Source organism: Myxocyprinus asiaticus, chromosome 7 (assembly GCF_019703515.2).
Source record: "Myxocyprinus asiaticus isolate MX2 ecotype Aquarium Trade chromosome 7, UBuf_Myxa_2, whole genome shotgun sequence".
Taxonomy (NCBI): domain Eukaryota; kingdom Metazoa; phylum Chordata; class Actinopteri; order Cypriniformes; family Catostomidae; genus Myxocyprinus; species Myxocyprinus asiaticus.
In genome coordinates, this window is record NC_059350.1 from 39,774,102 (window position 1) to 39,800,101 (window position 26,000).

At 36.0% G+C, this 26,000-nt stretch overlaps 1 protein-coding gene across 1 annotated transcript in view; it reads right to left on the minus strand.

Moving 5' to 3' along the window:
- Nucleotides 1-388: 388 nt before the first annotated feature.
- Nucleotides 389-26,000, minus strand: part of LOC127444131 (tumor suppressor candidate 3-like) — a 162,321-nt gene continuing 136,709 nt past the window's right edge. Inside the window, exons 9-10 of the mRNA XM_051703345.1 lie at nucleotides 2,020-2,110; nucleotides 389-523 (exon numbers count right to left, since the gene is read on the minus strand). Of these exons, the coding sequence (XP_051559305.1) occupies nucleotides 508-523; nucleotides 2,020-2,110 (107 nt within the window). The 3' untranslated portion in view covers nucleotides 389-507. The remainder of the gene's footprint in view (nucleotides 524-2,019; nucleotides 2,111-26,000) is intronic.

Sequence of the window (26,000 nt, forward strand, 5' to 3'; positions counted from 1 at the left end):
ACTACGAACATTTCTATTCACTGACTTTACCATTACCTAACTTTTCCAGGCCTGAAAATAACAATTTTAAAGTTTCCTCATATTTCCCGGTTTTCGATGAACTAAATGTCAAAAGAGCATGAAAGGGAGTGTTAAGCAGGGGGAGGAAGAGAGAAAACTGACTGAGAGGACGAAAAGAGGACACAATCTGCTGAGACTCGCACAATGGCCTCGAGAGGTATCAAATAACAGCCTCAGACTCACATAGATGCACATGCACAGAAAAACCTTGAGGACATAAATCGCAGTTCTCAATTTGCATTTAGAAACGAAAACTGGCAAAATAAGCAAGCATTCAATTTGTCTAACTTCAATGTACATGCAGACAGACCACACAGTGCACAGTGGTGTGTAATTGTTCAATTTATTTCTCTTCAGTTACACATGCATTGCATTACAGTATGAACAGTATCAGCAGCTGCCTGAAACTCCTGAAGAACAGCAGATTTGTTCTTTCAGGGCATGATCTTACTTAATCAGGAAGCTGAGAGACAAATAAAAAGAGAATAATGTTAATGATAAAGTGTTCATCATACAATTATTATGAGAAGGTTTCTAAACACTGAATAAAGGTCGTGCACTTGAGTCACACAATTATTCCTCCGGCACTATAGATGTATATTATTTAATAAATTAACTTATTCTGGGTTAAATACAATTTAAACTCAATCGACAGCATTTGTGACTATATTGATTACCACAAAAATGTAATGTTTAATTTAAAAGACTTAGCAAAGATTAAGAGCATCTATCCAGCTGTAAAATTGTTACATGCAATAAATGTCTACTTAAATTTTTCATAATTCTTTGCTTGCTGTAATACTTTATACAAACACAGCATTCTGCAGTCTAATATTTTTGTATAATGACTGCTAAACTGTTTAATTAAACAGTCCCCGGCAACCTACATTTTTCATAAAATGTAATTTCTGTAATATCACTCCATGGTCTCTTTCTTGCCACAGAATGAAATAATTTCAAATCAAATCGATTTTTCATGTCCATTTATTTATTTGGTATGTAGCTATACAATAAGAAGGAAATGCACAGTCAGCTGGTAATAATAGCTAAATAAACCCCTTCAATATTTTGCGATTAATGACCGACTTATTGTACATTACCCCTTCCTTGACCAACAGTGCAACTCGGAGTAGGGTTTTTTTTTTTTTTTTTTTACAGTTATGGTTAAAGGATTAGTTGACCCAAAAATGAAAATTCTCTCATGATTTACTCACCTTAAGCCATCCTAGATGTGTATGTCTTTCCTTCTTCAGCAGAACCAAAGTAAATATTTTTATAAGCACATTTCAGCTCTGTATGCCCTTACAATGCAAGTGAATGGGTGCCATCAGGCTGCTGGCTGTACAATGGTCCAAAAGGCATATTTAGGCAGCATAAATGTATCCACACGACTCCAGTCGATCAATTAATGTCTTCTGAAGCAAATCGATAATTTAAAACGTTTTTAACTTAATTCGTTACTTACAACCAGTGCTGTTTGAAATGACTCTCGTGTGACGTACATTCCTCTGTTGTAAACAAAACACGTGCTTCCAACTTCTTGCATGAACGTGCCATCATGCTTATGTCACGCATCAGCTCCGTGATGCATCGACTGCTAGCAGGAAGCATTTTTTAACGCTTGGGTAAAATCGATAGGTTTAGCAAATTGATAGGTTTGTGTAAAAAATAAACCTATCGATTTGCTTCAGAAGACATTAATTGCTTGAATGGAGTCATGTGGATTACTTTTATGCTTCCTAATTATGCCTTTTGGACTGTCAAACAGCCAGCAGCCTGATGGCAACCATTCACCTGCATTGTATGGGCATACAGAGCTGAAATGTGCTTATAAAAATCTTCACTTCGGTTCTGCTAAAGAAGGAAAGACATACACATCTAGGATGGCTTAAAGGTGAGAGAATTTTCATTTTTGGGTGAACTATTCATTTAAGGATCTACATTTCCGTTAAGTCTTACCTGTAAGGATAACCATGGTATTTTGATCTGAAGATGGAGAGAAGGAAGCTAAAGAAGAACACCACTAAACCGAGCCCAACAAGACAGATAACTGTAAAGAAAAATGGAGAAGAGAAAAACACAGCGTCACTCTCTTGATTAGCTAACAAATGCTTACACTGATGAAACTCAATTAGTATTCTGCTGCAATGGTCTTCTATAACGGGATTAATCCGTTGGTGAAAATCGTTTTTCATGAACTTTGATCTACGAGCTAATTCCAAACAGCCATCTTAAATTAAGCCATTACTAATGAATGAAACAATCACTACTTAAATGTTTATAAAATGTGCTACATCAGCTTCTTTCTCCCTGAGATGAAATAGCACCCACAATTTGATAACCTGCTACATCACATTATAAGGTGACTTTAAAGATTAGACAATAATGCCTTAAACATTGTGCTATTTCAGCAAAGCACAGTACTTAATCAGCAGCTGATTTTATCAAGGGAAATAAAATAAAACAATCACGAGGTTGCACGTTACAGTGATTTTTCATGGGCAAGGGGTATTCTTAAGCACAACATTGTCTCTTTAACCAATCAGCAAAAGCAATACGATAAAAGACACCAAAGTTCAAGATTACTTTATATAGTAATAATAAGAATAAACAGTACTTCCAGCAAGTGCAAGTAGTTGCCAAGCAACGACAACTTAGCACATTAAAAACCCATTAAACTCATTTAATATTTTGTGGCTTTTAGTCCATATTTGTTAGCTTTGAGGGCATCTAGGGTTCCCACCATTTTGACCAATGAATTTTCCATGACTTTCCCATGACCTTTCAAGGCATTTGTGATAACTGGATACAGATTTTTTAAAATCATTTTAATTCAGACCAAATTGAAAATGAATCAAAATGTGAAAGTGGAGATTTATAGTATAAAATGACTTGAATATTGATCCGTTTCTCACCAACACTTATCACTTCTGAAGATATAGATTTATTCACTGGAATCTTATGGATTAATTTTATGTGGTCTTTATTTGATCTTTGGAGCTTCAAATTTCTGGTCACCATTCACTTGCATTGTATGGACCTACAGAGCTGAAATACTCTTCTAAATATCTTTGTGTTCAGTAGAAGAAAGAAAGTCATACACATCTGGGATGGCATGAGGGTGAGTAAATGATGAGAATTTTCATTTTTAAATAGTGTATGTACTTAAGAAGTTTTTATTTTATTTATTTTTTAATTTCCATTTACTTTTTTAGGCTTGGAAAACATACATTTCAAGTTTCCATTATTGTGTGAACTTTGTTCTAAATACTAGTGCAGGGATTCTCAAACTTTGTCAGCCCAGGTCCCAAATATGACAATTTGTGTTTGAGACTCACACTTACAAAACCATGCAATATGCTGTTTTTGCTGTATTTGTTAATTTGTAATTGTGTTTTTTTTTTTTTTTTTTACTAAAATAATTGTGATATAGACAGGCAGATTATTATCATTATTATTATTGTTATTATTTTTTGTAATTAACATGTTTTATTAAATCATACAATAACAAGGAGATACAAAACATATATATAATATAAAACATTTAACTGGGCTTGAATAATTAATGAGCTTGCATGGTTTTACATCATTTATATTGTTGATTTTGTTGTTACGTTTGGTAACTACTTGTTTTGTGAAGTCAAGTCTAGATTTATTTCTAGAGCACATTTAAAAACAACAGAGTTGCACCAAAGTGCTGTACAATAAAATATAAAACATATAAAACTAAAAATCCAGGTGCAAATATGCAAGTGACAACATTCATAAACATGCAGCATACAAAATATGCAGCGCAATAAAAAGAATACAGTCTGTGTAACTAAACCATAAAACACTTAAGGTAAGAATTATCAAAAGAGAGAGAATACAGATAAGATTTAAGAACAGATTTGAAAAAAGCAGACCTCATGTGAAAGGGCAGGATGAAGTTCAACATGTTCTTGCAATAGGTTTAGGGTTAGAGTTTGGATTAGGGTTAGCTACTTGTAATCATGCATATTTACTGTTATTACTACAGTCAATATATGTAGTATGCATGAAAAGGACACTGTAAAATAAAGTGTTACCTTCATTTTCTTCTCAATTACCAATTCATGATCAAAAAACGCATCTGTTAATTGTTACCATCATGTTTTTTGTGCAAGTATTTAGGTGTTCAGGTCTGCGTGCGCAGCTCTGGATCTTGTTTCTATCACATTTAAAGCAAGGCGACGTTGTCTAATAGACTACATAGCATACAGTAAGTTTTCCAGTGGAAGGCTTCTGTGTCATGTGGTAGATGACTAGGTATGTTAAGAAATAAATGAGATGCTATACTGTAAAAAATAAAATATATTTTTACAGAGAAAACACAGCATAATTTAGCATTCATTCCCCATCTATCAATAAGTGTTAAATTCCCTTTATACATTTATTCACACCAAATTATAACTTTCCCTGTTATTTAACTTATATGCATTTATTAAAAAAAAATAAAAAAAAATAAATAAAAAAAAAACCAGCCTTTCTCCTTTTAAATGAAGGTAAATGTCATGATTTTCACATGTGAAAATGTCATTTTAACCTGAGATGTCTGCAAAAATATGTTCGTAAAAAATAAAATAAAAAAATAGTAATAATTCTGAGAAAATGCAGTATAATTTAACAGTAACTTCACATTTTTTTAATAAGTGTTAAATTCCCTTAAAATAAATGTATTTACATCAAATTTACATTTTCAGCAAATATTACTCATTAAAAAATAAATAATTAAATTTAGTATTGAACGTTAACACTACATTTGCACAAGATTTTGATTTTATGCTGTACTCCTAATATGACAAAACTCAACAAATAATTTAATCTGGAGTTTAGTAAACTGCTAGTTCAGTTTACTGCATTAATGACAGCAACACAATTACACTGAAATACACTTACTGTAGAAATGTAAAATGTAGTTTACTTAATCCATTTGTGTTGTGATTTCTATAACTGTACAAAATGTCCGTAATTTGACAGAAAAGAATGTAACAATACTACAGTAAAAAAAAAAAAATGCTAAACATGTAATAACCTCAACATATACAGTTAAAATGTATATATTTAAATCAATACATGTAATTTCACAAGTACTGTAAAAAAATAAATAAAATAAAATACATAAAATTGGATATAAAAGTACAATATAATTAATGGTAAAAATGTATATTATGTCTAACAAGAACATGTACTTTTACGGTAAACTATTGTTAAAATTACAGTGACAGTATTTGTGCATTCCCAGAAGTCCCTGCATGAGCCATCACATTTCAATATATTTTATGGAAATGGATTTATTTTTATTTTTTTTCAGTTATGTACATTTGGGGTGTTCTATGTTGTATTTTATGTAGTTTAATGTTTATTGCATTATTTTAGTGTAACGTGTTACCCTGATGGTGTTTTGTGTTTGTGTGTGACACTGTGCACTGTCTCTACAGGTGCATCTCAATAAATTAGAATGTTGTGGAAAAGTTCATTTATTTCAGTAATTCAATTCAAATTGTGAAACTCGTGTATTAAATAAATTCAATGCACACAGACTGAAATAGTTTAAGTCTTTGATTCTTTTAATTGTGATGATTTTGGCTCACATTTAACAAAAACCCACCAATTCACTCTCAACAAATTTGAATACATCATAAGACCAATAAAACAAACATTTTTAGTGAATTGTTGGCCTTCTGGAAATTATGTTCATTTACTGTATATGTACTCAATACTTGGTAGGGGCTCCTTTTGCTTTACTTACTGCCTCAATTCGGCGTGGCATGGAGGTGATCAGTTTGTGGCACTGCTGAGGTGGTATGGAAGCCCAGGTTTCTTTGACAGTGGCCTTCAGCTCATCTGCATTTTTTGGTCTCTTGTTTCTCATTTTCCTCTTGACAATACCCCATAGATTCTCTATGGGGTTCAGGTCTGGTGAGTTTGCTGGCCAGTCAAGCACACCAACACCATGGTCATTTAACCAACTTTTGGTGCTTTTGGCAGTGTGGGCAGGTGCCAAATCTTGCTGGAAAATGAAATCAGCATCTTTAAAAAGCTGGTCAGCAGAAGGAAGCATGAAGTGCTCCAAAATTTCTTGGTAAACGGGTGCAGTGACTTTGGTTTTCTAAAAACACAATGGACCAACACCAGCAGATGACATTGCACCCCAAATCATCACAGACTGTGGAAACTTAACACTGGACTTCAAGCAACTTGGGCTATGAGCTTCTCCACCCTTCCTCCAGACTCTAGGACCTTGGTTTCCAAATGAAATACAAAACTTACTCTCATCTGAAAAGAGGACTTTGGAACACTGGGCAACAGTCCAGTTCTTCTTCTCCTTAGCCCAGGTAAGACGCCTCTGACGTTGTCTGTGGTTCAGGAGTGGCTTAACAAGAGGAATACGACAACTGTAGCCAAATTCCTTGACATGTCTGTGTGTGGTGGCTCTTGATGCCTTGACCCCAGCCTCAGTCCATTCCTTGTGAAGTTCACCCAAATTCTTGAATCGATTTTGCTTGACAATCATAAGGCTGTGGTTCTCTCGGTTGGTTGTGCATCTTTTTCTTCCACACTTTTTCCTTCCACTCAACTTTCTGTTAACATGCTTGAATACAGCACTCTGTGAACAGCCAGCTTCTTTGGCAATGAATGTTTGTGGCTTACCCTCCTTGTGAAGGGTGTCAATGATTGTCTTCTGGACAACTGTCAGATCAGCAGTCTTCCCCATGACTGTGTAGCCTAGTGAACCAAACTGAGAGACCATTTTGAAGGCTCAGGAAACCTTTGCAGGTGTTTTGAGTTGATTAGCTGATTGGCATGTCACCATATTCTAATTTTTTTAGATAGAAGCAGATGAAGTGTAGTTCCATAAGGCTAATATATTAAGTTTATAACATTTAATAATATAAATGGTAGTGAAGTGTAAATTTACAGTATTTGACCATAGATTTTTTTTCCCAGCATGCTTCGCTTGAGTCTTGATTGGGAGAGTACATGTTAAACTTAAGAGCTATTTTATGTGTTTTTGTGCAAGAGATTTGTAAGTATGTATGTTAAGATTTAGCAGAGTTTCTGTAATGTTGGAGTTTTGGGGGTTACCAGTGTTTTGAAGAGTCGAGCTTGAGCTTAAAAGCTCCTGAAATGTAAAGTTTCTAAATCTTAAAATAATAAGTCTACATAAGTTTAAAATGCATAGTGGAGTTAACCTACTTTAACGCTTAGGGTTAAAAAAAATGAAACTTGTTTTTTTGGCGAGGCACAGTAATTACATTAAGAAAATGTTGTTTTTTGTAATGAATGGTCTAACAATGTTATTTCTATTTACAGTAAAAACATGTTTTTTAATGGTCTACATATGTGGGGTTTTTTTTATTTTATTTTTTTTATTAACTGTCAAAACATATAATTAAATTTTGTAGTTGAAACGTAATTTCAACTTACAGTGATAACAGTATATTTTAATTTACAATTTAAAAAATGTATTATATGGTTGAAACACCCATTTTATTTTGTAGTCTAAACATGTTAATTCACTTCATGGTCTAAAACTATTATTTCAGTTTATGGTAAATTTTTGGTAACCTGTGCTGCAATGCATTTACCATTTATATTACTTTTGTTTTCTTTTACAGTGTAGTACACTTTTAAAAACATGGATGGCTTCAGTGCTACCTGGCCTATTCAATTTAGTCCTGTTGCAATTTCAGTTTTCAGTTTCCTAGGTTTAATTTTTTTTTTTTTTTATGTAAACCCCACTATTTTCTCTCAATTTGTCAAAAATCTATCAAAACCCAAACAATTTTGTTGTCCCTTAAAATTTTCTAGAATGAGAATGTCCCCTTCAAATCTGCTGTGTTTATGGCTGTGACGTTACCTAAAGGCTACTGCCAATTTTTAAAAAGCACCTTTAATATGTAGCTCTAACCCACATTTTCTCTGTTTTATAATAATTATTAGTATTGTATGGTATTACCATGGTACTGTGACCAAAAAACTTTGTGATACCATAAGCCTTTTTTGTTAGCCAAAGCTCCTCAAGATGGTGCAAAAGGCAATGTGTGTGTGTGTGTGTGTAGATGAGAGTCAGTGTGTAAAGAGTAAACATAGAGTGAGGCAGTGGCAGCTGTTGTTTTGCTGAATGAGAAGCTAATAAGAGCTTAATCAAAGTGTGTTAACCTCCTCAAAAGGGGGGCACCTCCAATTACACCATACTGCCAGCACTGGTGCTCTCCAGTTTAGTCATCCAGAAACACACTCTTATACTGAGATCACACCCTCAAAATACACACACTCAGCCACACAAACCATGGCAGTTGTATGCAGCTTTTAATTTAAAGTTTTACTATCTACTGAACTTCTCTAAAGACTTGTTTTTAAGGCTCCATACGACAGTGTTTACACTGAGACACTGATGCTCAAGTCTGTACTAATTTCAATGAACCATTACAAAAGCTTTCCAATAAGATGGACATAGTAGCCTTTATTTGCTAAAGGATTTTGCATTATACAAAGAAGAATCGCTGAGATGTGACATTTAAAAGCAGCTAAACCTTTATTTTCAGGGTCGTCTGTTTCATGGGGTAACTAATGTGATTTTTGCAGAATAATGGTGGATTGGTGCAATCACATTTGGCTCACTTCCTATTACTGGATAGAACAGCTTGCTGTAAATGTTTATGTGGAAGAAGTGATGTTTGAAACTAAGCTTTGCTACTCTGACAATCCTCATTTACTCTAGCATCTGCCTTTCTTAAAATGCTTTGTGTTTCCATGACAACTGCTAGGTTTGATCAACTACTGACTGTGAAAATCTTATTTTGCATAGTAGCAATTAATGTAGAGATAGAAGCACCATACAATTGTAGCAATTAACAAAGAAGCACCACATAGCAAGTGTGTGTGACTGCTTTTAATCAAAATAAACATGCGAAACTAATTTGAAATTGTAATCAAAAAACAATATTTGGGTAGTTTATGCACAGAGTTGGGTAGTAGACTACATGTAATCTAGATTATGTAGCAGATGACTTTCACTTTCAAATGACATTGTTGTTTGATCTCATGTTTACTAAAGGAGTCTAAAATGGGATTTAAAATTAGATTTTAATAAACAAATGCAATCAATAATCCAAAAGTAATCAGGTTAGATTACCTAAAAGTATTGATAACAATTTTAATTGTATAATTTGGAATCAGTATCAGATTACATTTCTAAAGTAATCTACCCACACTGATGCATAATCCTATTTATTTATTTATTTATTTATTTATTTAGCAATATCAATATTTTAGATTCATATAAATTTGAATGTATATCAGAAAGTGTATATCTTAGGTCTTGTAACTAGTAACCATTTCTTTTTAAGTTTTCACTTTTTTTTTTATTTTTTTTTAAATCACATTTTTGCCTTCATTAATTTATTGTGACAAATATATTTTTAAAAGTACAAATGTTTGGGGGCCTGGGTAGCTCGGTGAGTACGAGTAAGACACTGACTACCTCCCCTGGAGTCGCAAATTTGAATCCAGGGCATGCTGAGTGACTCCAGCCAGGTCTGCTAAGCAACCAAACTGGCTCGGCTGCTAGGGAGGGTAGAGTCACATGGGTTAACCTCCTCGTGGTCGCTATAATGTGTGGTTCTCGCTCTCAGTGGGGTGTGTGGTGAGCTGTGCGTGGATGCCGCGGAGAATAGCGTGAAGCCTCAACAAGCAACATGATAAGATGCCCAGAGAAAATGGGAGAGAAAAAAAAAGTACAAATGTTCCATGTAATCCCTCAATTAATTTGTGATCAAATCTGCATGGATAATTATTTTAAAATAATGATCATGCCATTTAAATTAGTTTTAGATGGAGTTTAGACACTATGGACAGAAAAGGTCATAAAGTTATTTTACTAAGCAAATACCTTAAGTGCCACTAGAAGATATAGGCTGTCATATAAACAATATCAGAATGTTATACTATGAGTGATGTGCAGTGATGTACACAGTAATCCTTTAAGCTCCGATGGGCCCGTTGGCATAATCAGAATGAGCTTTATTGCCAAGTATGCTTACACATACAAGGAATTTGTCTTGGTGACAGAGCTTCTAGTGCACAAACAGTACAACGACAAGACAGATAATAAATAAAATAAAAAATAGAATAAAAATATAAAGTGAATAGAAAATATAAGTATATATAGAAATACACAATAAGGTGTGTGTGTGTGTGTGTGTGTGTGTGTCGTGTGTGTAAGGTGTATAACGGTTCAAATTTCTCATGGTTCGGTTTCGGTATGGTTCAGTATTTGTTATGTTCAGAAAAAAAATAAAATAAATTATATTACTTCAAAATCCAAATAATACTCTATTTGGTAAACACTTCAACAGGTTTGCCCTTAATAAAAATCATTGTTTTATAGTTATATTAACAGTTACTATAGTTTAATCATGGTATTTGTAGTAAAACCATAGTAACCACAAAATCAACATGGTTGCTGTCATGGTTACAATATATAGTAAAATCATGATTGCTATATGAAAACTGCAGTATTACTGTTATAAAACCATGGTTAATTGTATCAAAAACATGATTTCTGCTCGGATAGTTACTTCTGGTTCATGGTTACTACAATATTGCTATAGTAAAACCATGGTTAATTTTCATCAGGGTCCTTAACTTAAATAAATATTTCTCTAATTACTGAATCAACATTTAATACCTGGAATTTAATGTTACATGCATCAACATAAAGTGCATTTTAAATATGTTCAACATTCAGAATCTGTACATCACTATAAAAGGAATAACCTTGCTATTAAAATGGATACAAGAAGGGATGTTGTAATGTGGCTTGGGTGTTTTAATCATACGTGGAATCCCACATATGGCGCTTTAATTATTGATTCATGTCTGTCTGAATTAGCACTGAGTGCCTGCTTAAAAACAGAAGGGAGAGTGTGCAGTTTCAGCTCACCTGCGGCTCTTTCTTTCTCTGGGTAATATTGGCCTAAATGATTAATCATGTATCAATGTATTACTATAACGGCATTTTAATGCCATTAATCAAAGCGCATTATTGATGCTCGCATGCTCGATAGATTACAGCCGCACAAGGAAACACGAAGAACTCGCGTGCACATTTTAAACCCTCGCCCGCATTTTTCACATAAATTACCAGTATACGGCACTCGCGTCGAGCGATGTCGGCAAACAGTGCCTTTTTGTAAACATGTTTTGACCATCGCTGTTGTAATTGACTGCAAAAAGAAAATGTTTCCAGAAAGGAGAAACGCATGGGGCTTCTCTTTCAGCTAATCGTTTTCTCCACTTGCCATTTTCAACTACACGCAACGTGTGCAGAACTGCGATGTCATCAAGTTGACCCACATGAAACACAGGCAGAGCTTGTTTATCTACAGAGCCATACAGATGCATTAGCGGAGGTTGTAACTGTGCCTGTATATTTGAGGCTTTGTTTCCTCCACCAAACCTTGTGCTCCAGATGCGTAATTAAACTTGAGGTGAACCGTGGTGCCAATGCTTACCGAACTGTGGGTAGCAAACCATATGGTTCGTTTTTTTTACCGAGAACCGTTACACCCCTAACACACACGTATGTACAAATACAAATCTGTTATATACAGATACAAGGGAATGTATGGCAGAAGAGGTAGGATATGTTGGATGAATATAAATAGACTAAGCTTTGTATTACACATAATTATTGCTCAATGGGGCAGTTTTAACTGTTCTTGAGATGGATAGCCTATGGGAAAAAACTGTTCTTGTGCCTGATGGTTCTGGTGCTCAGTGCTCTGTAGCGCCATCCAGAAGACAACAATTTAAAAAGTGGGCTGGGTGAGTGGGGTCCACAGTGATTTTTTTTTTCAGCCCTTTTCCTTACTGTGGAAGTGTCCAGTCCTTGAAGGAAGGGTAGGGGGCAACCAATAATCCTCTCAACAGTCGGAACTGTCCTTTTTGTAGTTTTCTGATGTCCGATATCGTAGCTGAACCAAACCAGACAGTTAAGTGCAGAGGACAGACTCAATGACTGCTGAGTAGAACTGTATCAGCAGCGCCTGTGGCAGGTTGAACTTCCTCAGCTGATTAAGGAAGTACAACCTCTGCTGGGCCTTTTTCAAAATGGAGTCAATGTGGGTGTCCCACTTCAGATCCTGTGAGATGGTAGTGCCCAGGTACCTGAATGACTCCACTGCTGCCACAGTGCTGTTTAGAATGGTGAGCGGGGTCAATGTTGGGGCGTTCCTCAAAGTCCACTATCATCTCCACTGCTTTGAGCGTGTTCAGCTCCAGGTTGTTTTGACTGCACAAGTGAGCCAACCATTCAACCTCCCTTCTGTATAGAGACTCATCGTCATCTTGGATGAGGCTGATGACAGTAGTGTCATCTGCAAACTTCAGGAGCTTGACAGAGGGGTCCTTGGCGGTGCAGTCATTTGTGTACAGGGAGAAGAGTAGTGGGGAGAGTACACATCCATGGAGGGCACCAGTGCTGATTGTACATGTGCTGGAAGTGAATTCCCCCAGTCTCACTAGCTGCTGCCTGTCCGTCAGAAAGCTGGTGATCCACTGACAGATAGACGTGGGAACAGAGAGTTGGTGTAATTTAGTCTGGAGAATAGCTGGGATAATGGTGTTGAAAGCCTAACTGAAGTCCACAAAAAGGATCCTTGCATATGTCCCTGGTCTGTCCAGATGTAGCAGGATATGATGCAATCCCATGTTGACTGCATCATCCAAAGACCTATTTGCTCAATAGGCAAATTGAAAGGGAGCTAGAAAGGGCCAGTGATGTCTTTCAGGTGGGCCAACACCAGTCTCTCAAATGACTTCATGATCACAGACGTCAGAGCGACAAGTTTGTAGTCATTGAGTCCTGTGATTTTGGGTTTCTTTGGGACAGGAATGATGGTGGAGCATTTGAAACAGCAGAGAACTTCACACTGCTCCAGTGATCTATTGAAGATCTGTGTGAAGATGGGGGCCAGCTGGTCAGCACATGATTTTAGGCAAGTTGGTGAAATACTGTCTGGACTCTTTGCTTTCCTTTTTGTCTTTTTTTTTTTCCGGAAGACACAGCACACCACTTCACAGATCTTAAGTGCAGGTTAAGTAGCAGGAGGGGGGAGAAGGGAAGTTGCAGAAGGTGTTGATGTTCAAAGTGAAGGTCAGAGTGGGTATAGGGTGTGAGACTGGGCCTTTTAAATCTACAGTAGAACACATTCAAGTCGTCAGCCAGTTGTTGGTTCCCTACAGTGTTGGGGCAAGGTCTCGTGAAGTTAGTAATGTCTTTCAAACTGCTGCACACTGATACAGGGTCATTAGCTGAAAACTCATTTTTCAGCTTATCAGAATAGCTTCTTTTAGCCACTCTGATTTCCTTATTCAGTGTGTTCCTTGCCTGATTGTACAAGATTTTATCCCCACTTTTGTAAGCATCCTCTTTGGCCTGATGAAGCTGCCTGAGTTCTGCTGTAAACCATGGTTTGTCATTGCTGTATGTTAAATAAGTCCTAGTAGCAATGCACATATCCTCACAGAAATTGATATATGATGTCACAGTATCTGTGAGCTCATCCAGATTGGTGTCTGCAGCTTCAAAAACACTCCAATCAGTGCAGTCAAAGCAGGCTTGTAGTTCCAGCTCTGCTTCATTGGTCCATCTTTTTACAGTCTTTCCTACGGGTTTAGCTGATTTTAGTTTCTGCCTGTAGGTTGGAAGATGATGAACCACACAGTGATCAGAGAGTCCCAAAGCTGCTCTAGGGACAGAGAAATATGCATGCTTTATTGTTGGGTAGCAATGATCCAGTATATTTCTGTCTCTGGTTGGGCATGTAATGTGCTGTTTGTATTTGGGCAGTTCATGTGTGAGGTTTGCTTTGTTAAAATCCCCAAGAATAATAATAACTGGGTATATATGAGTCTGGGTATTGTTGTTCCGTGTCTGTGTCATCAGCCAGCTGTTGCAGCGCTGCATTCATGCATGCGTGTGGAGGAATATAAACACTCACCAGAATAAAGTAGGAAAATTCCCGCAGTGAGTATAAAGGATTATAGTTGATGAAGAGCACTTCCAAATTAGGACAGCACATCTTCTTTAACGTTGTTACATCTGTAAACCAACTTCCATTGATGTAAAAGTATGTTCCGCCGCCTCTCATTTTCCACATTAACTCCACAATGCGATCCACTCTGAACTGCTGAAAGCCCAGCAGATGTAACACGCTGTCCAGAATGGCTTCACTCAGACAGGTTTCTGTGAAGCACAAGGCAGCAGAGTTTGAAAAGATCCTTGTTTGCATGGGTGAGGAGATGTAGTTTGTCCATTTTATTAGGAAGAGACCGGAGATTCACTAGATGAATACTCAGCAGTGCTGTTCAAAAGATGCGCTGACAAAGCCTGACCAGCGCACCGGCTCGTTTCCCTCGCCTGTGTCTCATAGCGTGTTTAAACAACACAGCTGCGCCTCTGACTAAAATGTCCAGCAAAACATCCGAATAGTCAAAAACCAGGATAAGATTGTCTGGTATGTGCTGCCGAATGTTCAGCAGTTCGTCCCTGGTAAAACTGATTGGAAACAAATTACTAAATACAGGACAAACAAACAAAAACAAAACCAAAAAAGAACTGGAGAGCCCCACACCGAGGCTGCCATCTGTGGCGCCATCTTGATCGATTTTAGCTAAGCATATGTAATAGCTACGCATATGTCTTTGACATTTATGTTTCATGTGAACAGGTGTTGCTTATATGCCGCATTTCTGCTTATAACTTCATGAAAAATAAACGGAAAATAAAATATCACACAAAAATACTGAGGCAATTATCTTTCAAACTATCCCACACACAAGGTAATCGGATGATTAAATCATTAGATAATCCACACGAAGCAGTGTTACATATGGCCACCAGGAGATGCACACTCACTGAGTAAAAAAGCACTCATTCTGCAAAATCTCAGTAAGCAATTTTATGTCTGCATACTATGAAAACCTTTAGTCACTGTTGTGTTTGGATATGTAATTAGTTCTTATGTACAATTATTAGCTTTTGGACACTTGGAGAAGTTTTTGGACACTATGATAATTATTTTTGTAAAGCTATAACTTTTGATTGCTTTGTCATATCAACACAAATCTTTCTCAGTTACAGTTGACATTATTGGGAACTAAATAAAAGCTTAAGTTTTTCGGAGCCACCTTATTTACACCGAGAGATATATAATGTCAAATCAGAAAATAAGAAAAAAACAGTGACAATGCCACCTATTGGTCAAAAGTTATAATGAAATGAATTTCTATATAACCATTTCTATTTATTACATTTTTTTTTTACAGCTTTTCTTAAAATTATTATCAGTAATATCAATCATATTTCCTTATATGCTGATGGTTTGCTTGGCCATGTTATTGCTGCTTGTTATTTTTATTTATGCCGACAAAACCATCATAAATATCATAAAATAAATAAAAAATAAACAAGTAAAATTATAATGCTTTATCTCTATTTTATGTGCTTACAAGGTATCTGAATAATGCTTTAACAACATGACACATGCACTTAAATGCCCTTTGCTGCTTGAACCCTGTTAATCGCTGCTCACAGCTATTTTATTATTATTATTATTATTCTGCCTTAAAACTGATTGTGCAGACCAAACCGTAAGGCCTAGAGACTTGAAACTTTCTGGGTATTGACATGACATTTTGGGTGTGTCATTTGCACCAAACCGTTTTGTTTTGGTAAAGTTTTTTTTTTATTTTATTTTTTTTATGATTTTTCAGCAGTTTCTTAGGCTGGGAGTCTCAGAATGTATCAATCTATATCATTCAAAAATGTGAAATTTTTTTACAATGATACCAAACACTTGACCATGTCTTTTTTTTTTTTTAATAAGCCTTTAATTTTGGGTATACCATTGAAACAGCAAATCTTTAAAAACACATTCAGAGCTTAAACGGATAACCAGGGGAACCAATTTTTCACATTGTAGCCATTATTAAATTGTACATTGTACATAGCACAGCTGGAACACTGCATTAACCAATAAGCATCCAAGATGGGAACTACTCAATTGACAATGAAATTGTAACTGACAGATTGTCAGGCCCAATTAAATGAAACTTGGAACAGATTGTAGTTGGATAATGTAAATTAAAGCCACATGAAACATACCGTTTATGCATACACTATGAGTTCATTAAGTGGTTGAGGTCTATGGTCATTGTTCATGATCATAATATGTGGGCTTAATATATTGCTGCTTTTTGGTTTCATGCACCAAACATCTGTACCACCAGTCTTCTACAAATCCACTAACCTTCTGTTGTGAGCAGTTTTGAAGCACACCCTTCTCCTTATTTTTATCCTTAATATATCTTTGCTTCTGGACAGATCATTCATAATCTTTGTGCTGGAATAATAGATTGTCACTTTGACCATTTTCATGAGCTCAGTTATTTTATTTCCCCCTAATGGCACAGCATACAATGGTTTGCCTTTGGCTATGAATTAAATATATTTTTTATGATAAGCCAAATAAGATCCTCCATCAGCTTTCTTTAAAAATGCTTTTGATGTGTTATGCCTTTTAAACTATCCCAAACATAATAATTTGCCTTACAAAATTATGATTTTACATACATTAAAGGAATATTCCATGTTTTTTTAGGGCAGTGCACATTATTTTTCTCCATACAGGTAGACCCCTCTAACCATGTTAGAAAAATCAATATCCATTATTCTCACAAATGGTGTTGTATTACCCAGGTATTCAACAGCACATTGGTATGATTGCATACAAATAGTGGAATGTTTTCTGTTAAGTAAGCACCCATAATCAAGCTCACTACCTTGAAGAGAGTCCGTCAGAGTGTTGTAATGTTTTATAATTTTGCAGTGCTTCAAATATATAGTCAAACAGACTTATGTTTAAATGTCAGCTCATGCTTTTGCAGATGCTGTTCCCAATGGGAAAAATCTCTAGTTTGTGTCACATTATAGCTTCTGGATGAACCTGACATGTGACAAGATGTGTCAAGTCGTACCACAATGACTTGAGATTGTCTAAAGTGCAAGTGTTGAGGCTGCACGTTACCTCAGAATGTTCACCAACTACTATCAACTTTAAAGGAATAGTTCACCCAAATATGAAAATTAAGCTGATAATATACTCACCCTCAGGCCATCCAAGATGTATCAGAGTTTCTTTCTTCATCAAAACAGAATTTAAGACTTTTAGGATTTCATTTCAGGCCGCCTCCTCTAAACAATGCAAGTGAATGTACTCCATTTTTTGACGGTCCAAAATGCATATTTAGGGTGCATCAAAATAATCCACATGATTCCAGTCAACAAATAAAGTCCTTCTGAATGCAAACAATTGATTATTTTGAGAAACAAAACAATACTTATATACTTTTTAACTACAAATATTCTTTGTAATGTGCGCTCATGAGATGGGATGATGTAAGCTCGTTGGTAAGGTCACGCGTCACGTGGAGGAGTCAGGAAGCGCGTCGTTTACTTTTTTTTTTTAATTATCATTTGGAAATGATTTTTTATTTGATTTTATATTGTTTTGAAATTGTTTTGGACTGTGCTCTGTGCAAGTTTCTGTTGTAAACAATGATGTGCTTTCTGCCTCCCCCTCCACGTGATGCGTGACCTTACCAACAAGCATACGTCATCCCTCTCATGAGCACGCATCACAGAGATGTACAGAAGCGAACATTTGTAGTTAAAAAGTATATAAGTATTGTTTTGTTTCTAAAAATAATCAATTGTTTGGGTTCAGAAGAGCTTTATTTGTTGACTGGAGTCGTGTGGATTATTTTGATGCACCCTACATATGCATTTTGGACCATCAAAAAATGGAGAACATTCACTTGCATTGTTTAAAGTAGGAGGCCTGAAATGAAATCCTTAAAGTCTTAAATTCTGTTTTGATGAAGAAAGAAACTCTGATACATCTTGGATGGCCTGAGGGTGAATAAATTATCAGCAAATGTTCATTTTTGTGTGAACTATTCCTTTAAGCTCTAGGTTAGACTTGATCAGTACAATGAGAGACTTTGTATCCCAGTTGTATACAATATTTGTATTTATTTTTCACCATATCCCAGTGAAATTAATTGACATACATATTTACTTTGCATGGGCTATTTTAGAATAGCCACACAATTTTACTCTTAAAAAATATTCTGGCAAACCACTATGGCAAACTTCTGGTGGTAACAAAGCACAAGAGTGCCAACCCATTTTTGTTGTTGTCTTGGTTCACAAAGTATTTTCCCCAGAGTTTTTTCACACTGAAATTTAAAAACTCACAATTTACACATACTGTGGACTAATTGCAAAATTTAAGAATTTAAGAACCCCCACCCCAAAAAAAAGAAAAAAGACTCCAATTATTCATAAATAATATTGTATATGTTTTCAATCTTATGAATATATATAATATAATATAATTTTTTTTTTTTTTTTTTCAAACTTTTTGTTGTCCTAATTTTGTAAGCATGTAATTTTGGTTTTGTTCATGCCAACACCCTCCAAAAAGTATTTTTTTTTTCCCCACTAGATGGCAAAAAGAATTTCTCCTCTATCACCTTCCGTCAAAAAATGCTGATTTGAAATGTAGGTGGTGCATTAATGCATTTCAGCTCTCAAAGATGTGCTCATCCATAGACATTCAGTCTAATTTTCAGTTCATGCACCACCCCCACTGTTTCACTGAATATCTCAGCCTCTGAGTGGACTGGAAGCTCAGGTGTCATTAGAAAGCTGAGATCCTCCCCTTTGTGATGATGTATAATCAGTAGTCGATAACATATATTTCCAATGATTTGTTTAGGATAATTTTCATGCTGGACTGCATATTTCTTTCAGGACATCTAATATATAGCATTGGGTTATTCACACAAGCAAGCTCACGGACAAGTAAAAATTTAATTTTTTTTTTTTAGAAAACTGCCTAAGGTAAAAGCAGATGTAAAGTTTTTAGCTATTTGGGGCTTACAGCAGCAGTGATTGGAGCATAAAAGAGACGTTTGTATTTGATGTCTTACAGACATCATATTTTACTATGTGATTCTTTTGAAAATCTTTCAAACTGTGGTGTTAGGGCAACAAAATAAACTGTACAGCCGTATTCCTGAGAATGAAAGATTTCATTTTATATATGATTTAAGTGCTATTTGAAAGACTTTTATATTCATATTAATATTTCTACCACATGATCTCATGCGACGCAAATGTTTTCAGGCCTTATTTTGTCATTATATGTAACATAAATGCAGAAGTGATGCTTATCTATGAAACGTTCAGACTTTAAGCTTTCAAACAATATCCCATATGCCTGACTTATGTTTTCAGAGACTTGAACATTCTAAGCATAAACTTTTTTCACAACATGGCACCCCCTTTTGGACCAACTGGCGGGTATGCAGAGTTGAAGAGTTTAATGAGTTCATGACATGAACCAAACCAACCACCTTAGAGGTGAAACACAACATTACAAACCTTGATTTGAAGCAAAAAAATTATTTTAAAATCGGACCAAAAGACAAAAAGGTACACAACTGTGTACTTAACATCTTTAATGAGAGTTAACTACAATCCCATGAAGGATTCTGAATGAAGTAAAATGGGGAAAAAATATAAAACGATTGATTTAAATTTGTTGATAAGTGTATTGCAAAACATATAAACGGTATATAAAACAGTTTGATACACAATGTAACTGCTGCTTATAAGTTTAGAAACACAATTAAATTAAATTAAATTAGAAGGCCTGAGAAAAGGAAACATGAGTTAGCAATGATGTAACAAAGTTATTCAAGTTATTAAAAAATAATGCTATTTCAGATGGATGGTAAAAACAAAATTGCAGGAGTACTTGTGGAGTGTGTAAAAAAACAGGAACGGGGTTCACACAACATGCTACATTGAGTGATTGCAATGTAAACAGCTTTGTTGATTAGAACGGGAGCAATCATATCACAAGTTATCGCACCACAACGCGCTACATGCACCCTGTGTAGACATAGTGTTGCTTACTTTCCTAGAACCCAAGACATACTGCAATGAACAAGTTAAAGAGAAGAACGTAGAGGCTAACCGTACATTAAAAAAGGAAGAATGACAATAGACTGGAAAAAGATGTGGTTGACAGTCCTTGGTGCATAAAAACTACACAATAAATGTAAGAATAAAAGACAAATTACCAAAGCATACACAAATTGCATCTATGTGACATGCACACAAACACATGTGCGTGCATGCATGCATGCATATGATACACACAGGCACAGCCCATTAGTCAGAATTTATTACTCTAATGCCATCACATAAATTAGTCAGAGTGCCTGTCTCATGTACCTCCAGTGGCTGACAGAGGGTCACCCAGCAGTGCCTACAGAGCAAACATCTGCCTCCGCTGCAGGGCCTTCCTCCTCCTCTCACACCCCAGAGAAAATGCTTCAAAAAGGGCACGCTACCCTCCTCTCTTCCTTCTCTGTCTGCGTATAATCTATCAGGGTTCCAATACTTTATTAGCAATGAATCTCTATGAATAAATTCTATGAATTTCTCAATTTTTTCCACTTATTTGTGATTATAAGGATATAGGATTAGTTTTTAAAGGATGAAGCAGAATATTAGGGACTGACAGCCTCAGTAACCATTAATTTCCATTGCGTCTTTTTTAGACGCACCTTTTATAAAGAGAATGGTAACTAAAAATAATTCTGCTAAACATATTTTTTTGTGACATCACTATGGCTTGTGAGCAAGTTTTTTTTTTTTTTTTTTTTTGACAGCAAGAGTACTATTTAGCCAATAAAACATTATTAGAGTGGAGCAAAAAAACAATTTTTTTTTTTTTTTTTTTTTTTTTTTAACTGTATATTCATTATAAAAATGTCCATGACTTTTATGGTTGCATTCATTTTCATAATTTTTAAATCCCTGATATTTCCACATTTTCCATGACTGTGGGAACCCTGTCTATTCATTCTTCACTGTCTATCTCTGTAAAATGACTTGCTTCTGACCAAAGTGCTTGAAACTTTTTCAGAGGCTGATAAGATTATAATAATGTAGACTCAAATGCGCCTAACGGTCAATTAACAGTGACAGGTGTAAGAAAAGCCAGCTCCGGGCAGACGAGGTGCCATTGCTGGTTTAATTATCCACAGAGCTAAGGTGACCTCTGACTTTTGTGCCACAGCCCTGGTGTGGTGGATGATGGCAGCAGCAAATTCGGGTGGCAATTGGGAAAATGTGAGACACAACCTCTAGAGAGAGCAAGTCAAGAAGGAGTGTGTTGCTAAAGCACCCACTAATATGAGCTTTATAAAGAATATGAAATTATTTTACTACATCTGACTGCATAGATTAAATATAACCTTTGTATAAAACATTTTTCATTGAAACATTAGATTGAAATGTTATGAGAACTGTGGTCTAGTTGTAAGCTGCATGTGCTCCATATACTGCATGTTGAGTTGTGGTGTTCAAGTGGGAGATACAGATTTCATTCCAGCCTGCATCAAGTCTCAGTTCCATTCTTCCTCTCTCTCTCTCCTCCCAAAAAGTTTCTATCCCCTCTATTCTGTCTCTATCAATAAAAATGTGGAAAAGCAGCAAGAAAAAACTAATATATATATATATAGTCCTACAGTGCTTCCATGACAGCACTATTAATATTCTTCAAACATTCCATCTTTTTTCTTGATCACAATTTTCTGCAATTAATTCAGCCTAAAGGAATATTCTGTGTTCAATACAAGTTAAGCTCAGTCGACAGCATTTGTGACATAATATTGATTGCCACAAAAAATAGTCAATGCATAAACCAAAACCATGATTGTAATGTAAAGGTGGTTTGGCATGCAAATTAATGCAAGAAATAAGACTAATCACAATTCAGCATGCAAATATTACGTCATTGTCGTTGGTTAGATTTTGAATAGCGAACGTTCTAACAATGCAAGTCAATGGGAGATTTTCAAACTGAAAACTAGTCATTAAAAAATAGACTGAAATTAATTACAGTAAAAAGTTAGAATGGAGACTGTATTTTAAGCAACAATTACTTGTTAAAGGAATATTCTGTGTTCAATAGGAGTTAAGCTCAGTTGACAGCATTTGTGGCATCATATTGATTGCCACAAAAAAAGCAAAAATGTAAGTTGCAGTGAGGCACTTACATTGGAAGAGAATTGGGCCAATTTTTGGAGGTTTTAAAGACAGAAATATGAAGCTTTTTAAAAAAAGCACTTACATTAATACATATATATATATATATATATACAGGTGCATCTCAATAAATTAGAATGTCGTGGAAAAGTTCATTTATTTCAGTAATTCAACTCAAATTGTGAAACTCGTGTATTAAATAAATTCAATGCACACAGACTGAAGTAGTTTAAGTCTTTGGTTCTTTTAATTGTGATGATTTTGGCTCACATTTAACAAAAACCCACCAATTCACTATCTCAAAAAATTAGAATATGGTGACATGCCAATCAGCTAATCAACTCAAAACACCTGCAAAGGTTTCCTGAGCCTTCAAAATGGTCTCTCAGTTTGGTTCACTAGGCTACACAATCATGGGGAAGACTGCTGATCTGACAGTTGTCCAGAAGACAATCACTGACACCCTTCACAAGGAGGGTAAGCCACAAACATTCATTGCCAAAGAAGCTGGCTGTTCACAGAGTGCTGTATCCAAGCATGTTAACAGAAAGTTGAGTGGAAGGGAAAAAGTGTGGAAGAAAAAGATGCACAACCAACCGAGAGAACCGCAGCCTTATGAGGATTGTCAAGCAAAATCGATTCAAGAATTTGGGTGAACTTCACAAGGAATGGACTGAGGCTGGGGTCAAGGCATCAAGAGCCACCACACACAGACGTGTCAAGGAATTTGGCTACAGTTGTCGTATTCCTCTTGTTAAGCCACTCCTGAACCACAGACAACGTCAGAGGTGTCTTACCTGGGCTAAGGAGAAGAAGAACTGGACTGTTGCCCAGTGGTCCAAAGTCCTCTTTTCAGATGAGAGCAAGTTTTGTATTTCATTTGGAAACCAAGGTCCTAGAGTCTGGAGGAAGGGTGGAGAAGCTCATAGCCCAAGTTGCTTGAAGTCCAGTGTTAAGTTTCCACAGTCTGTGATGATTTGGGGTGCAATGTCATCTGCTAGTGTTGGTCCATTGTGTTTTTTGAAAACCAAAGTCACTGCACCCGTTTACCAAGAAAGTTTGGAGCACTTCATGCTTCCTTCTGCTGACCAGCTTTTTAAAGATGCTGGCACCTGCCCACACTGCCAAAAGCACCAAAAGTTGGTTAAATGACCATGGTGTTGGTGTGCTTGACTGGCCAGCAAACTCACCAGACCTGAACCCCATAGAGAATCTATGGGGTATTGTCAAGAGGAAAATGAGGAACAAGAGACCAAAAAATGCAGATGAGCTGAAGGCCACTGTCAAAGAAACCTGGGCTTCCATACCACCTCAGCAGTGCCACAAACTGATCACCTCCATGCCACGCCGAATTGAGGCAGTAAGTAAAGCAAAAGGAGCCCCTACCAAGTATTGAGTACATATACAGTAAATGAACATACTTTCCAGAAGGCCAACAATTCACTAAAAATGTTTTTTTTTTTATTGGTCTTATGATGTATTCTAATTTGTTGAGAGAGTGAATTGGTGGGTTTTTGTTAAATGTGAGCCAAAATCATCACAATTAAAAGAACCAAAGACTTAAACTACTTCTGTCTGTGTGCATTGAATTTATTTAATACACAAGTTTCACAATTTGAGTTGTATTACTGAAATAAATGAACTTTTCCACAACATTCTAATTTATTGAGATGCACCTGTATATATGGCTTTTTTTTTCTCCCCTTTTCTCCCCAATTTGGTATGCCCAATTCCCAATGTGCTCTAGGTCCTTGTAGTGACTTGCCTCAATCCGGGTGGAGGAGGATGAATCTCAGTTGCCTCCGCGTCTGAGACTATCAAGAACTAGTTACCGTGGAGACATAGCGCATGTGGAGGCTTCACGCTATTCTGCGGCTTCCACGCACAACTCGCCACACACCACACCGAGAGCGAGAACCACATTATAACAACCATGAGGAGGATACCGGCAACCCTAGCAACTGGGCCAATCTGGTTGCTTAGGAGACCTGGCTAGAGTCACTCAGCACACCCTGGATTCGAACTCGCGACTCCAGGGGTGGTAGTCAGCATCAATACTCGCTGAGCTACCCAGGCCCCCACTTACATTAATTCTTATGTTAAAACTCATGTATCATTTGAGCTGTAAAGTTGTTTAAATCCTCATTTTTACAGTCATTTTAATGTTCGTTGGCTACATTGTCATGGCAATGAAGTTGTAAAATTGGCTATAACTTTACACAGAAAAGGCTAGTAAGCAATTTTATCACACTAAAATCATGTTTACAGGCATATTGTTTGTCTTGTGGCTATACTTTTGAAACGGTGAGTATTTTAACGTTTACAGATTGGCCCCCTTCATTTACACTCTAAGTGCCTCACTGTAACCCAGATGTTTGCTTTTTTTTTTTTTTTTTTTTTTAACGAGGGATGTTGAAAGAATTTTTTGTGGTAATCAAAATTATGCCACAAATGCTGTCGATTGAGCTTAACTTGTATTGAACCTGGAATATTCCGTTAACAAGTAATTGTTGCTTAAAATACAGACTCCATTCTAACTTTTTACTGTAATTAATTTCAGCCTATTTTTTTAACGACTAGTTCACAGTTTGAAAATATCCCATTGACTTGCATTGTTAGAACGTTCGCTATTTAAAATCTAACCAACGACAATGATGTAATATTTGCATGCTGAATTGTGATTAGTCTTATTTCTTGCATTAATTTGCATGCCAAACCACCTTTACATTGCAATCATGGTTTCGCTTTATGCATTGACCAGTTGTCAAAAACAAGATGCATGCTCTGATGCGGCATTTCAATTATGCAGATACAAGAATAAAACTTTATTCTTTTGCATATTACAATAGAACAGAGTGTTTACTCTAAAATACATTAATAAGGTAACTTGACATGTTCATATTGTTTAAATCCCAGCCTACTGTATTGTTTCAAAAGAGTAATACACACCAAGATTTAATTCTATCCACAATTTGAATGGGTTCACATTCGGCAAGTTATTTCACCATTATGTTCCAATTCTAAAACTGTATCACTTCTCAATTTGAGCTGATTCGTGAATTTGAGTAGTATTTAATGGGAGTGTATAACACAAGTATGGTTAAAAATGACCTGTACACTAAATAAAAATGATACACATACATATATGCTGAAACTCTTGGATTACACATAGACTCCCACACACACATAAATGGAAATTACCATAATTATACACTTATGCTGACACACACATATAGTAATTACAACCATTTCTCTCCTCTCTTTCTAAATGGTCTAAAATCAGAAAAGCAAAACATTTTCCTTGTTTGTCATCGAGGTGAATTTAAAACCGAGGCAAAAATAACTCATTTACATATTACCCATAATTCGTGCTATTAGCATATCAAAGCTGGGCATGACTCCATGGAGGTGGGATGGAGGCCATCACATTAAGTGGTCTCCACAGCTAAAGCAGTGATAATACATGGAAAACCATTCATATGTCAGAGTTTGGAGGCGATTCTTCTCTTTATAGGAACTCCTGAAAAGCACTTTGAATGGGGGAGTGAGAGCGGGTGTGACGTTAGAAGCTCAGAGAAAAAAAGAGGCAGTCATGCTACATGACTCATGTAACAAAATCCAGTAAATGGGAAAGAGACTCCAGCAGGAGGTGATTCGGGGCCACACATATGCAAGACACATACTCATTCTCAGTTATTAGCAGACAAACACACACTTAAAA